Source organism: Protopterus annectens, chromosome 1.part0, assembly GCF_019279795.1.
Source record: "Protopterus annectens isolate FY-2018-M chromosome 1.part0, PAN1.0, whole genome shotgun sequence".
In the NCBI taxonomy this organism is placed as follows: Eukaryota; Metazoa; Chordata; order Ceratodontiformes; family Protopteridae; genus Protopterus; species Protopterus annectens.
Window position 1 is genome coordinate 539,733,814 of NC_056725.1, and position 12,316 is coordinate 539,746,129.

General features: G+C 44.1%; 1 protein-coding gene across 3 annotated transcripts in view; it reads left to right on the forward strand.

The window, feature by feature from the left end:
• XPO1 (exportin 1) overlaps positions 1–12,316 on the forward strand; it is a 1,770,162-nt gene that overhangs the window by 1,496,215 nt on the left and 261,631 nt on the right. For 2 of the 3 annotated variants that reach the window (XM_044061196.1, XM_044061211.1), the window contains exon 18: positions 2,494–2,603. In XM_044061196.1, coding sequence (XP_043917131.1) covers positions 2,494–2,603 — 110 coding nt within the window. The remainder of the gene's footprint in view (positions 1–2,493; positions 2,604–12,316) is intronic. The other variant, XM_044061203.1, reaches the window with a different exon arrangement.

The following is a 12,316-nucleotide window of genomic DNA, read 5'->3' on the forward strand; positions in this document are numbered from 1 at the left end:
CTGGTTACCCTCCCTCCAGCCCCCTGACTTTTCTATTCTTTCCACCTATCCTCTTTTTGGCCATATCTTATGGCAATGGTATTTACTTTTTACTGGAGGTGTTCCACGCCATGTAATTGCTTCCTATTTTGTGGGCTCCTGACATCTGAGACCAGAAAAACTGATGTAATGGCGTTGGCTGCATGTTTTATACCCCTGACGACCTGATGTCATGGAAGAGGCGACAGCATCTGCAGAAATCCTAAGACTCTGGTATTCGTGCCGACTCAGGGCTACCTGCAGGCAGATAACCCAAATGTAATGACTGCAACAGTGAATACACTCGGAACATCTACATTTATGGTAAGAGTACACAACTGTACTTTGTCTTGCTGTTGTTGACCACTATAATAATATAACTGGAGTGGACTATTCTGTGCCCCTGAGACAGACAGGGCACTGTGAACTCCATAACTTAAACCCAACAGCTGTGAGGGTTTTAACCTCTTCTTCATATTCACCAGCTTTTCCTTAAACTGTTCCAAGTAAGGTAAATCATTCAAAAGATGCACTAACAAAAACATCCAGTCCTCAGCAAAATCCATATGGTACAGCAGAGTGGGATGATAGCTTTTTCTGCCATTGCCTAACTTCGCCATATGCTGAATTGTGTGCCATGCACATGGTAAATTTAGGCGTGGATGACACTACCCATGGATGTACCTTGTAATTGTGGTTACTGCCTGGCAGCTCTTCTATAGGTGGGAAATGTCATCCAACTCTTAATGGAAACGCATCATAAAGCAAGTAATTTACTGGCCTTAAGGTAAACGCTGGAGACCTGTAAAACCTTGTCACATTCATGCTTCCCCATACTGAAATTAACAGCCTGGCTGTTCTGATGCTTTTACCCTTTGGGCACATGTTCTTACTGAATGTGCAGTGGATGCCAGGAGGCCTAGTACTATAAGTCCTGCTTAACAAAATGAATTCCATCTGGTGCCAAAGGAGGAGGCTGGCACATAAGCAGTGGTGCCATTGATTCAGCAATATTTTGCTCATCTGTTTGCAGCTGAGCTAGTTTGTGTGTCAGTAATGCTTTTTTCTGCCATCTTAGTCTGTTTGCCAGTAGACCGACTTTTTTGTCCGTTAGCAATAAAACAGTTCCTCAGAAGAGCTCCCCTCTTAAAGCCTCCCCACCCCAAACAGCAGTGGATCGACCATGGGATTTTGACTCAATTTTTCCATCAAAAGGTACAAGTCCATTTGAACTGGCTACAGCTTTTCATTTGAAGATTGTAACATGTAAAACTGCCCTTTTAGTGGCCATTGCATCAACTAGAATATTTCTGAATGCAAGGAGCCCATTTCAGTTTTCAGCACTGACCAAACTGGAAGCCCTTCCTTTATGCCTAACGTAGTTTGAGAGTTGGTTTTGAATCAAACCAGTTATTTGCCATTTTTTTCATGTAATCATCAGAATTGAGGACATTCTCGTGCACTCCTTAATGTGCACAGGCAGTTTGTGATATTACCTGCACAAACCCCAAGACTTTAGGAAAATAGAACAACTTTACCTCTAGCAAGGAAGATAACTTGGTTACTAAATGGGCAGTTTGTAAATGGCTGACTTATTGCATCATCATCTGCTGCTCTTCCCATGAAAAGCTCCTGCAAGGACAGATCATGCTCCACTCTACTAGGGCTTACATGTGTTAACCACTGGCTTTATTAGATAGTAAATAACACAGGCCGTTCAGTAGGCAAAATACCTGGTCTTCTGTCCACACTTTATTTAATTATTATAGGCTAGGCGTGTATTCTAGGATAGGGGAGGCTTCTTTTCCACTCCTTTTCTACAGAGCTTCCCACAACTGTTAACTGTTGCGTGCTTACCAAATCTGTCGGTAATCTACTCTACCTGTCATTTGGTAAAGTGGTTCCTGGAAGCAGTCCCATGAGATCTCTTCTTGGAATCGAGACACCCCACAGCTGGATCACAGGTTTGTTCTTTTGTAAATGCTTATGTTATGGGCCTCAAAGCAGAAGTCAGATGTTCTAGAGCTAAGGGACAAGACTACAAGGATGTATCATAAAACATGTGAATTGGTGGCATAGCCACCTTTCTCAAAACTTTCACCAGCCATCTGAAACTCTTCCACCTCATAATCTGAAATGTAATGGAGGTTTCTTTTTTTAGAAACTCTGTACTTAAACAGTTTAAAAACAGTTCAGCTGCTTCCCAGCTAACAAAAATCCCTTCTCTCTAGCACTGCTGTTTTATTTTACCTACTTCCTGTTTATAGTTATTGTACTACATTTTCAGTCTTTGTTGCACTGTGTATTTGCTCAATTGTGCATATTTAATTTCTTTGCATCTGAAGTAAAGTTTCACTTTTTTGTTAAACTGTCTTTATGAAATTATAGCCGTTGGTCTGAGTTGCGGCTGTAAAGGGTCCTTGTACCAGTTTACCTGATTATCAAATTAAATTTTTGTTCTCCCACCCCCAACTGCAGGTGAAATGGTCACAAAACAGCCTTTGATCAGAAGTATGAGGACGGTTAAGAGAGAGACTCTGAAATTGATTTCGGGTTGGGTGAGCAGATCAAATGACCCACAGATGGTAAGACTTTTTTAATGGAAAATGCCAAGTCTGTAATGCCACATAGGCATTTATTTTATTGAGCTAAAATGTTGTGTCTTGGGATGGCTTTCTTTTGTTTGTAACTGTAAACATTTTTTCTTTGATATTTACCAGTTTACATTACTGAATTTTCTGTCTTTCCTCATTTGGAGGGTGCACATTGGTTCTCCCATTGTAGGCCATGCTGTGAATCAGATTAGAGTTCAAGCAGCCTATTTGTAACTCTGCTGCCTGCACACATCGAGTTCTGTTTGGATTCATCAATGAAAAAATTCAGCATTTAGTGTATAGATTGCTAAGACCTACTAGTCATTCCTCCAGTTACCACATGACAAGCTAGATAACCATTTTGACACATTCTCTGTTTCTTGGGTGAGGCACCCAACATAAAACATTACTTTGATTGCCAAAACTTCTGCTATGCCACCAGTTGAAGAAAAAGGAGACAGCTAAGGTCTTTGCTTTCTGTAAAATTGGCAGCTATGGAGGATGTCAATACCAGGGACTGGCAAGAAAGTCCTCTGGTTGGTGTTACAAACGTGGAATGGTAAAGGTCAGACATGGATCATATCCTCCTGCTAAATCTGTCCATGAGGCTGTCTCACTTAACTTGCAGACTCCTCCTTAGCTGGCAAGGTAGAGCATCTTACATAATTAACCACCAGTAAGAAGTCTGTGAGAGAAGCATTTTCATTTGAGGGTAAGGTGTGCCCAGAGTGTCTAAACCCAACTGTTAAGTACTGGAAGCATATTCACATGTAGCCAGTTTCCATAGGATTTCTTTAGGCCCTGACAATGATTTAGTGGCCAGTTTGGAACAGGTGTCCCCCTCTACATCCTTCAGAACTTGCTGGCTAGAGTGGAATAATTTTTTTTGGTCTTTCCAGACTTGTAGTCAGAGAGGTCAGCCCAGATGTTAAACGTACATTTTTCTGTGTGGAACCAGTCCTTGTGGGTGCTGGATTGTGCAGTTTAAAAACAACTTCAAGCCTATTTCAGGCCTGTCAACCTAGCTTCATATAAGGCAGGAATGCACCAGACCATCCGAGTCTGTGCTTAACTGTTTTATACTGGCCCCCCTCTCTTGCCTGCTGATAACACACAGCCCAAATATAGATCTAAAGTAAGAGAAAAGGAGGAGGGTCTTTGCAGGTGGAAGGGGACTGGAAGGAAGTATGAATGCCCTCTGGATAATATTTCTTACCATTGTGTGCCATGATGTATTGTGCTGAATAGATGAGTATGTTCATTGCAAAGCCTGTTTTTTGCCGTTCACACAGTTGACGTCTCAGTGTTTTTATAATTATTGGTAAGGTTCTAAGTTTAAAATATTGAAGGTGCATGGGTAAGCCAACATAAGCATTGTATGGCTTCTAAATGACAAGTCAAGATGAACAGTAATATCTTTTTAAGATAAAACACTAGTGTTGGCTGTACTGATTGGTTGCAGGAAATGTGCGAGTCATGATTTGGTGTTAACTGTCCTACGTGCCAGTGATTCAGCCTCTCTGCTCAACAGCAAACTTAGTTAAGCATATTAGTTCAGGGCTCTTAGTGTAGAGACCAGCAAGTGGGTCCTCTTCAGAGTCAGAGGAACATAATAGAGCATTACCAGAAGCACTGGTAGGAAGAGGCCCAAGCCTCCTTATGGCAGGACAACCAGCCCCCATATCCCTTCCGGTGGTGAGTTCACTCTCAGCTTGTGAATGGTTAAGCTCAAATTGTTCCTTTCAATCAAAGATCTTTGGGTTGGGGAAATACACCCATTGCTCCTATCCTGTGGGTTCATCATCTCCCTTTTTAGATCACAAAACTCTCTGTTGACAGATGTAATCCTAGTGACTAGTATTTTGTCATCCTGTCATTGATCAGCAGTACTTCAAACTCTAGTCCTTCCTCCTGGGTTTCATCTACAAGGCCCAGTAGGACCTAGTCAAGGAGGCTCCATCTGATCATCCTGTACCGAGGCTAATGCATTAAGTAACTCTTTGTCCACTGGGAGCTTCCTTTGTTAGATTTGAGATTACATTATGATGGAGTTTGGTCTCAAGCTCACAAAAACCATGGCACGATGTCCTTCATGGATGCATCTGCAGTCATAACAAGTGGGTTGTCCTGTCGTCAGGCAGCCCTTCAGTCGGCCGGATTCCAAAGTCCGGGTCCGGCTTCGGCTGATGTCGCACTCCACCCGACGTCATCTCTGTTGGTCTTCGGGTATAAAGGCATCAGCCGACGCCATTTTCCTCAGTCTTTCTTGCCGCGTGGCGCCCGAAGCAGAAGCTGTTCGCAAGTGCCGGTCGGTCGGATCCAGAGATTACTTCTACCGAATACTACTTCGAAGACTTCTAAAGCTAAGTACCCGTTGGGGACTCTTTCTTGCCTCAGCCGATGTCAGAAAAAGTTAACAATTGTTTAAACTGTGGGAAACAAATACCTCATAAAGATTTCCACTCTTACTGTCTGCCTTGTTTAGGCCCAGCCCACGACGTAGCAGCCTGTTCGGCCTGTGCTTCCTTCAACCGACGAACGCTTAGGCGTCGGTCGGAGTTCGCAGAACAGTTTTTCGGTTCTGACTTTGCGTACATTATGCCGTCGGATCCTCCGACTACCCAATCTGGCAAAAAACGCAAAGATAAAGACCAACACTCGCGGTCCACGGTTTCGGCCGAAACCTTGGTCAAGCAAACCGCGAGTGTCTCGGTTTCGGCCAAAACCGAGAAAACTGAACAAAGTACAGCTGAACCTATTCCTACAACTGAGGCCCCTGCTACAACTCTTGAAACGACTTCAGAAATTTTACCCACTACGGTGGTTGACTTATCAGACACCATCCCCTTGGATGTTTCTACCCCAGCACGTGGTGCTGCTAGGCCTCCAGCAGCCATGTCCATTAAGGCCTTCGCCAGGGCTAAAGCTGCCAAGACTACTAAAACAGTGCCTGTTAAACCACCCCCATCCAGGCCCTCTTCTAGTTCTCAAATGCTTACCTTGGCAGAAGATTTAATTTCTCTAATTAGAGGATCTCAATCTCACCCAGACAGGGCCTCTCAGCCCCCAGAGAAGAGACCTAGGGCAGAGCCCCGAGCCAGTGTCCTCTGATGATTCTGCTGATGAATCAGACATAACTGACCAGCCAGAGGCTCCTTCTCCAATTTTGAAGATTCTGATGCTGAAGAATCCATCCCAGCTGCTTCCCCACCAGAAGAATTTTCCTTTGGGGAAACTTTGCATGCCATGCGAGAACAGTTCCAATGGCAGCAACAGGATTTTTCAGACTCCAGAAAAGACTTAGGACCTTTCTGCACCTCCCTCAGCACAGGCCCTTGGCTATACCCCTGTTCTCTCTGTGGTGGATGATGCTTTCAATGATGCTTGCTCCGCTCCAGATTCTTTACCCCAGCCCCTACCAAACCAGACAGATTTTACAGGGTGCCAGATACTCATCACCACCTTTACAAGGCTCCACTTGCAGACCCAGAAACTATATCCCAGGGCCCCAAGGCAGTAGCCGACCATAGCTAAAAACCCTATTCCTTCTGAAAGGGAAGCAAGGTCATTAGACAGATGGGGTAAAAGGTCTACACTTCAGCTACTCTCTCAGCTAGAGCTTTAAACTGTCAGTTTCACATGATACAATACCAAGAGTTTATGCTGGATCAGTTAACTAAAAATTAACCACTGATGAATCTCTTGATAAGAAATATGTATTAGATATGGTAAATAACATACAACAGGTTAGCAACCATTCCTTAAAATGTGGCTATGATGCACTGGAGGCTTCATTTAGATCAGCCATGACAGGCACAGTGATAAGAAGGCATGCATGGCTAAAGGAACAAGCTTTACCGGATCATGTTAAAGCTAAGTTGCTAGATGCTCCTATGGACAAGACAAGTTTGTTTGGTACATCTGCCCAGCAGGTTATGAAGAAAATGGAAGAAAAGGCAAAATCTGTTCAAACTGTTAAAGATTTCTTGCAGGTTCAACCCCAAGGTTTAGCAGGAACTGGCCTGCCAAAATTGGTCCTTTCCTGACTCCACAAAATTTCAAAGGGGCAGGAATAGACGCTCCAGAGGCAGAAACCAATCCAGAGGAGGTGCCTACAGAGGAAGACAGTGGCAAGGTAACAACAGAGGCACAGACACGCCACTGCCACTACATCAACACAACCACAGTGACTTAACCCTAAACCCGCCTACCAGGGAACAAATAGCAGCTCCTCTAGGCGGAAAGTTAACCTTATTTTCAAAGAACTGGCACTACATAACAAAGGACAAGTGGATTTTACAAACCATAGATCAAGGTTACGGTTTCACTTCCACACTATTCCAGTCAAAAGAGGAATGCCAAATCTACCTCCAAATCAAAAAACAGAGGCTCTACGCCAGATAATGGAGTTAGCAAACATGAGAGCTGTGGAAAGAGTGCCAGCAGCAGAGCAAGGAAAGGGGTTCTACTCCAGACTATTCCTAGTTCCAAGAAAGGAAAAAGTTGGAGACCAATTCTCGACCTGTCCACCTTAAATACATACATCATTGTCCCAAAATTCAAAATGCTGACCCTACAGCAACTTCTTCCCATGCTGGGCAAGGAGTCTTGGCTGGTAACTCTAGATCTCAAGGAGGCATACCTGCACGTCCCCATTCGACCAATCTGCAGAAGATACCTCAGATTTCTTGCAGGATCAGAGCACTATCAATTCTCAGCATTGCCTTTGGCTTATCTACTGCGCCCAGAGTATTCACAAAATGCCTGGCATCAGTAATCGCCCATTGCAGACTTCAGGGAATTCAAATTTACCCATACCTGGACGACTGCCTGCTACAAGGGGACAACAAAAGCAAGCTGACAACAGATTTACAAAGGGTCATTTACTTGCTACAAGCACTGGGATACACAGTCAATTTACAAAAGTCAAGGCTAATACCATCCCAAACAAGGACTTTCTTGGGCGCGGAATTGGACACAGTAAAACAAATGGCATTCCTGACTACAGAAAAACAAAAAGAACTCCCTCTATACTTCTTGGCACTAACAAAACTGAACAAGTTAACAGCAAGAAAAGTACTGCAGGCCTTGGGCTTCATGGCATCATGCATAATCTTGGTTCCATTTGCCAGACTACATTTGAGAAAACTACAGTGGTACCTAAAGAATTTATGGTCCCAACACAGACACAGTCTAGAAACAGAAATCCCACTAATTCCATGCTTAAAACAGGAGTTCCTATGGTGGGCTCAGGCATGCCAGTCAAACCCAGGCCTACCCTTTCGCATATGTCAAGCAAGCCAGACCATCACAACAGACGCTTCAGACCTAGGATGGGGGCACACATGCTGGACAAATGCGTGCAAGGATTGTGGACACAGGATCAACTTCAACTGCACATCAACCTAAAAGAAATGCTGGCAGTAAAACTGGCAATCCAAAAGTTCAAACCATTTCTCAAAGAGGGCCAGTTGATGATAAGGACAGACAACACCACAGTCATGTGGTACATCAACAAACAGGGAGGCACTCATTCATACCCCCTATGCAGAATGACCTTGGAGCTGTGGACCCTGGCACTCAGCTACAACATCCAGTTACAGGCAATATTTGTACCAGGGAAAGACAATACCCTAGCAGACATATTAAGCAGAACCACTTCGGATGCCCACGAATGGAAGCTTCATCCAGACATCTTCAAGACCATCTCAAAGAAATGGGGAATGCCACAGATAGACCTATTCGCATCACCTCTCAATCACCAGCTCAAAAAATTCTGCACAAGGACATTCCACCCATTAGCATGGAAAGTGGATTCGCTCTCTTTCAACTGGAAAGGCCTAACAGCATATGCATTCCCGCCTCTTCCTTTGATACACAAGGTACTACTAAAAATCAAGGAAGAACGCCCAAGGATAATCCTGATAGCACCCAACTGGCCAAGACCACAATGGTACCCACTACTGAGGAGCATGTCTCGAACAATATGTGGACAATTCCCCTGATGCCTTTGATGTTAACACAGAACAACTACAGCATCATACATCCAAACCTAAAAACCTTACAACTGACTGCATGGAACATCACATAACAGCAGCTATTCCAGAACTTTCCCAAAGAGTTAAAGACATTATTCTGGAAGCACGCAGACCTTCAACAAGAAGGAACTATGCTGGAAAATGGAAAAGGTTTGTCATCTGGAGTACGGATAGAGGAAAAGATGTGTCAAACATAGATATGCCTAACATTCTGGAGTATCTGGCCGAACTTCTTCATTCAGGCCTGTCCTACTCCTCCATCAAGATACATGCATCAGCTATTTCAGCAGAATACAGCTTTGATACACCTGTTTTTACGCACCCTTTGCTCAGACAATTCCTCAGAGGAATCAAGAATGTAAAACCTCCAAGGAAACCACCATTACCAGCTTGGGATTTAAACTTTGTGCTAGAAAAGTTGACACTAGCACCCTTTGAACCAGCAGCAACAGCAGACCTACAACACCTATCATGGAAAACTGCTTTCCTACTGGCAATTACTTCAGCAAGGAGGGTTTCAGAACTACAGGCCTTAATGGCAGTGCAACCCTTCCTAATCTTCCACCAAGATAGAGTGTCCATGAGGACTAATCCTACATTTATGCCTAAGGTGGTATCCAGAGTGTCTTTAAACCAGGCAATCCACCTTCCTGCCTGCGTGCCCAACCCACCAAACAGGCGGGAAAGGATACTGCACACCTTGGCTGGACATAGACAGCCACCCTACTACTTGGACAGAACAAAAATAGCAGAAAGACTGACCAACTTTTGTAGCCTATGCAACAGGAAGGGAAGGAAAAGCTATTTCCAAACAGACAATCTCCAAATGGATAGGAAATTGCATACGATTCTGTTACTCCTTCCATGGAAAACCAATTCCACAGAACATAAGACCTCATTCTACAAGAGCAACAGCCACTACCACAGCCTTCTTACGAGGAGTGGCAACCAAAGACATTTTTGAGGCGGCTACTTGGACCTCCGTGCATACATTTGCCAAGCATTATAATTTGCCTCTATATTCCAGATCCCGAGCAGGGTTTGCCACTGCTGTACTGCAAGGGATCCTAAACACTCCATAATCTACCTTTATCCTCCTCCCCTAGTTGGCTATGGTATTCTACCCACTTGTTATGACTGCAGATGCATCCATGAAGGACATAGTACAGTTTTGTACCTACCATAAATGTAGATGTCCGAACTGGATAGCATCTGCAGTCAGGATTACCCTCCCACCATCCCCTCTGTGGTACTCCTAGGGTGTTTACCCTTCTAATAGCTAGCTGTTGGGGGGGGAGTCTTTTATGGTGTATTTGTTTTTGTATATGTACATACATGCTTATTGTTGTGTTTACCTCTATCCATTTGGAAACATTGGCATCTATCCAAATTTTAGCCTGCAAGAGGGCTACTGGCATCTGGGGCAAGAAACACTGAGGAAAATGGCGTCGGCTGATGCCTTTATACCCGAAGACCAACAGAGATGACGTCGGGTGGAGTGCGACATCAACCGAAGCCGGACCCGGACTTTGGAATCCGGCCGACTGAAGGGCTGCCTGACGACAGGACAACCCACTTGTTATGACTGCAGATGCTATCCAGTTCGGACATCTACATTTATGGTAGGTACAAAACTGTACTTTTTCCCCATACAGTGCTGCCTTTGTCTACTCTGATCTGGTACTTATTCCTAACACCAAGAATCAATCAGTTTTGAACTTGTGCTTTAGCCACCAGAGTTGTTGCTGTCATTCATTTCCGTGGTTCTTGAGGGATTTGAAGGATCTCTTTCCCTTTGGAAAGAGTTTCCTAGTCTGGGTAGTAGCAATTTAAACTGGCCTCCTGTCCCTTCCCTGCAGTAGTGTTTCCGGGTCATTCCTTCACTGGAGTCCATCATTAGACATGCCACTTTAGCAGCACAGAGGCTCCCTGATTCTGCTTTTTTGATGACAAAAAAAGGCAGATGCCCTTCAGAAGCCACTGGTGGACTTGGGCAGATTACCTCACTGACGCTCCCATTTCTGATTTTGTTTTTAGACATTGGTCCAGCAAAGGTTCTGGAGCAGTTCAGAGCTGTGCTGAAGTGTGGCAGATAAGTTTGTTACCCTCCTACACTGACTCTTAAGGCAATCTGCTTTTCATCATACCTTTTTCAACTTGAGGTACAGCTGGTAAAGCGAGTGTTTGATAAACTAATCATCAGACATGCACAAAGGTCATTCTTTTCTCACTGGCTCACATCCTCCGGGAACCTGAACAGACTTGCCCGCATTCTAAGTTTGTGGTTCTATAAATCCTGGAGCTGCATATTCAGAAACCATGCAAAGTCGTGGTGTTCTGAAAGAGTCTAGTGGTAAACCTTGGCTAGAACCACAGGATTGTTGTTATGTGACTAAACAAGATGGCCTGGCTGTAATCGTCTTCCTTTAAAGAAGATGTTAGGAATGGGTTCCTGAATGCCCATTTTTGGACAAAATGCATTGTTCAGGAAACTGTGCCAGGTTGTTATTGACCTAGTGAGGAAGTTGTTTCTCATCAGCCTTGTGAGTCTTCCCTTGCTGTAACCAAATTTGTTAGAGTTTAACACTGGACACACTTTTTCTTTTGGCCAAAATGCCCTCCTAAGCTCCCACACTGTGTGGCTTTTGACCTTCCATGGAGTAGGAGGGGGGCTCCCTATCCATTCCAACCTCAGAAAACTGATTTTGGGAGCCTTTTACACATTTAGGCAACTTTTCCAACCTGTAATTGCCATAAAAGCTAGGTCTGTACAGTCTGTGTAGCAAAATGATGCTTCTCTTAACATCTGAACGCAAACTGGACAGCCTTTTGTCAGTAGACCTCTAGACTTAGAGGCAATGACTTGTTATGGTCTTCTAGAAGTTGAGCATTCCTGAGGATTGATTTACTTGCTGATGATGAAAAAGTGGTCCGTCTTATCTTCTGTTTGATGCAGCAGGACAGAGGGATGTGATGGTAGAAGCATTCTGTCTCCAGTGTCTCAGATTGTTGTGTGCTTTCCCACAATTCCACATGATTCCAGCCATTTTTATCACTCCCTGTGGCTGAGGATGGAGTGGTTTCAGTTCCTAACTGTCATAGCAGCAGAGAAAATTGTCCTGGTCTGATTGATGAGAGGAGCTTCCTTGTGGCTTGAGGAAGGGACTGGAGTTTTTTCATTGGGGAAATTAGTTCAGATAACTGGAAGGAGATCTGGCTGTTAAGTTTTCCACAGCCTCTTAATCCTCACAGGGATATGTATTGTCCACAGTTAAGTATTTGAATAGTAGCAGACTAAAAGCATGTAACTGTACCCTAGCTACCTACTTGGGGGTGGGGGGGTGCATTCTACTGCTTGTACTGCCATATCCCTGAGTAATTTGTTTGTGCTAAGGGGCCATAGTCTAAGAGCAGACTCTTGAGACACCTGGTCATGGATTATGGTGCTTGGGGCCAAAACTGTTACTTTTGAGTATCCCACAACTTCCCTCTTGACCTACCATTAGTCAGTCTTCGTTGAAGAAGGGCCAAAAGGTGAGCCAGCACCAGAGTAATTTGCCCATGTGCAAAATGCTAAGTACTTTACAATTGTGTTTTTAGCAGACATTTTGACGTGGGAGGTAATTTGGTATTGGGAAGGAAAATCATTACTCCTCTTAATTCTTC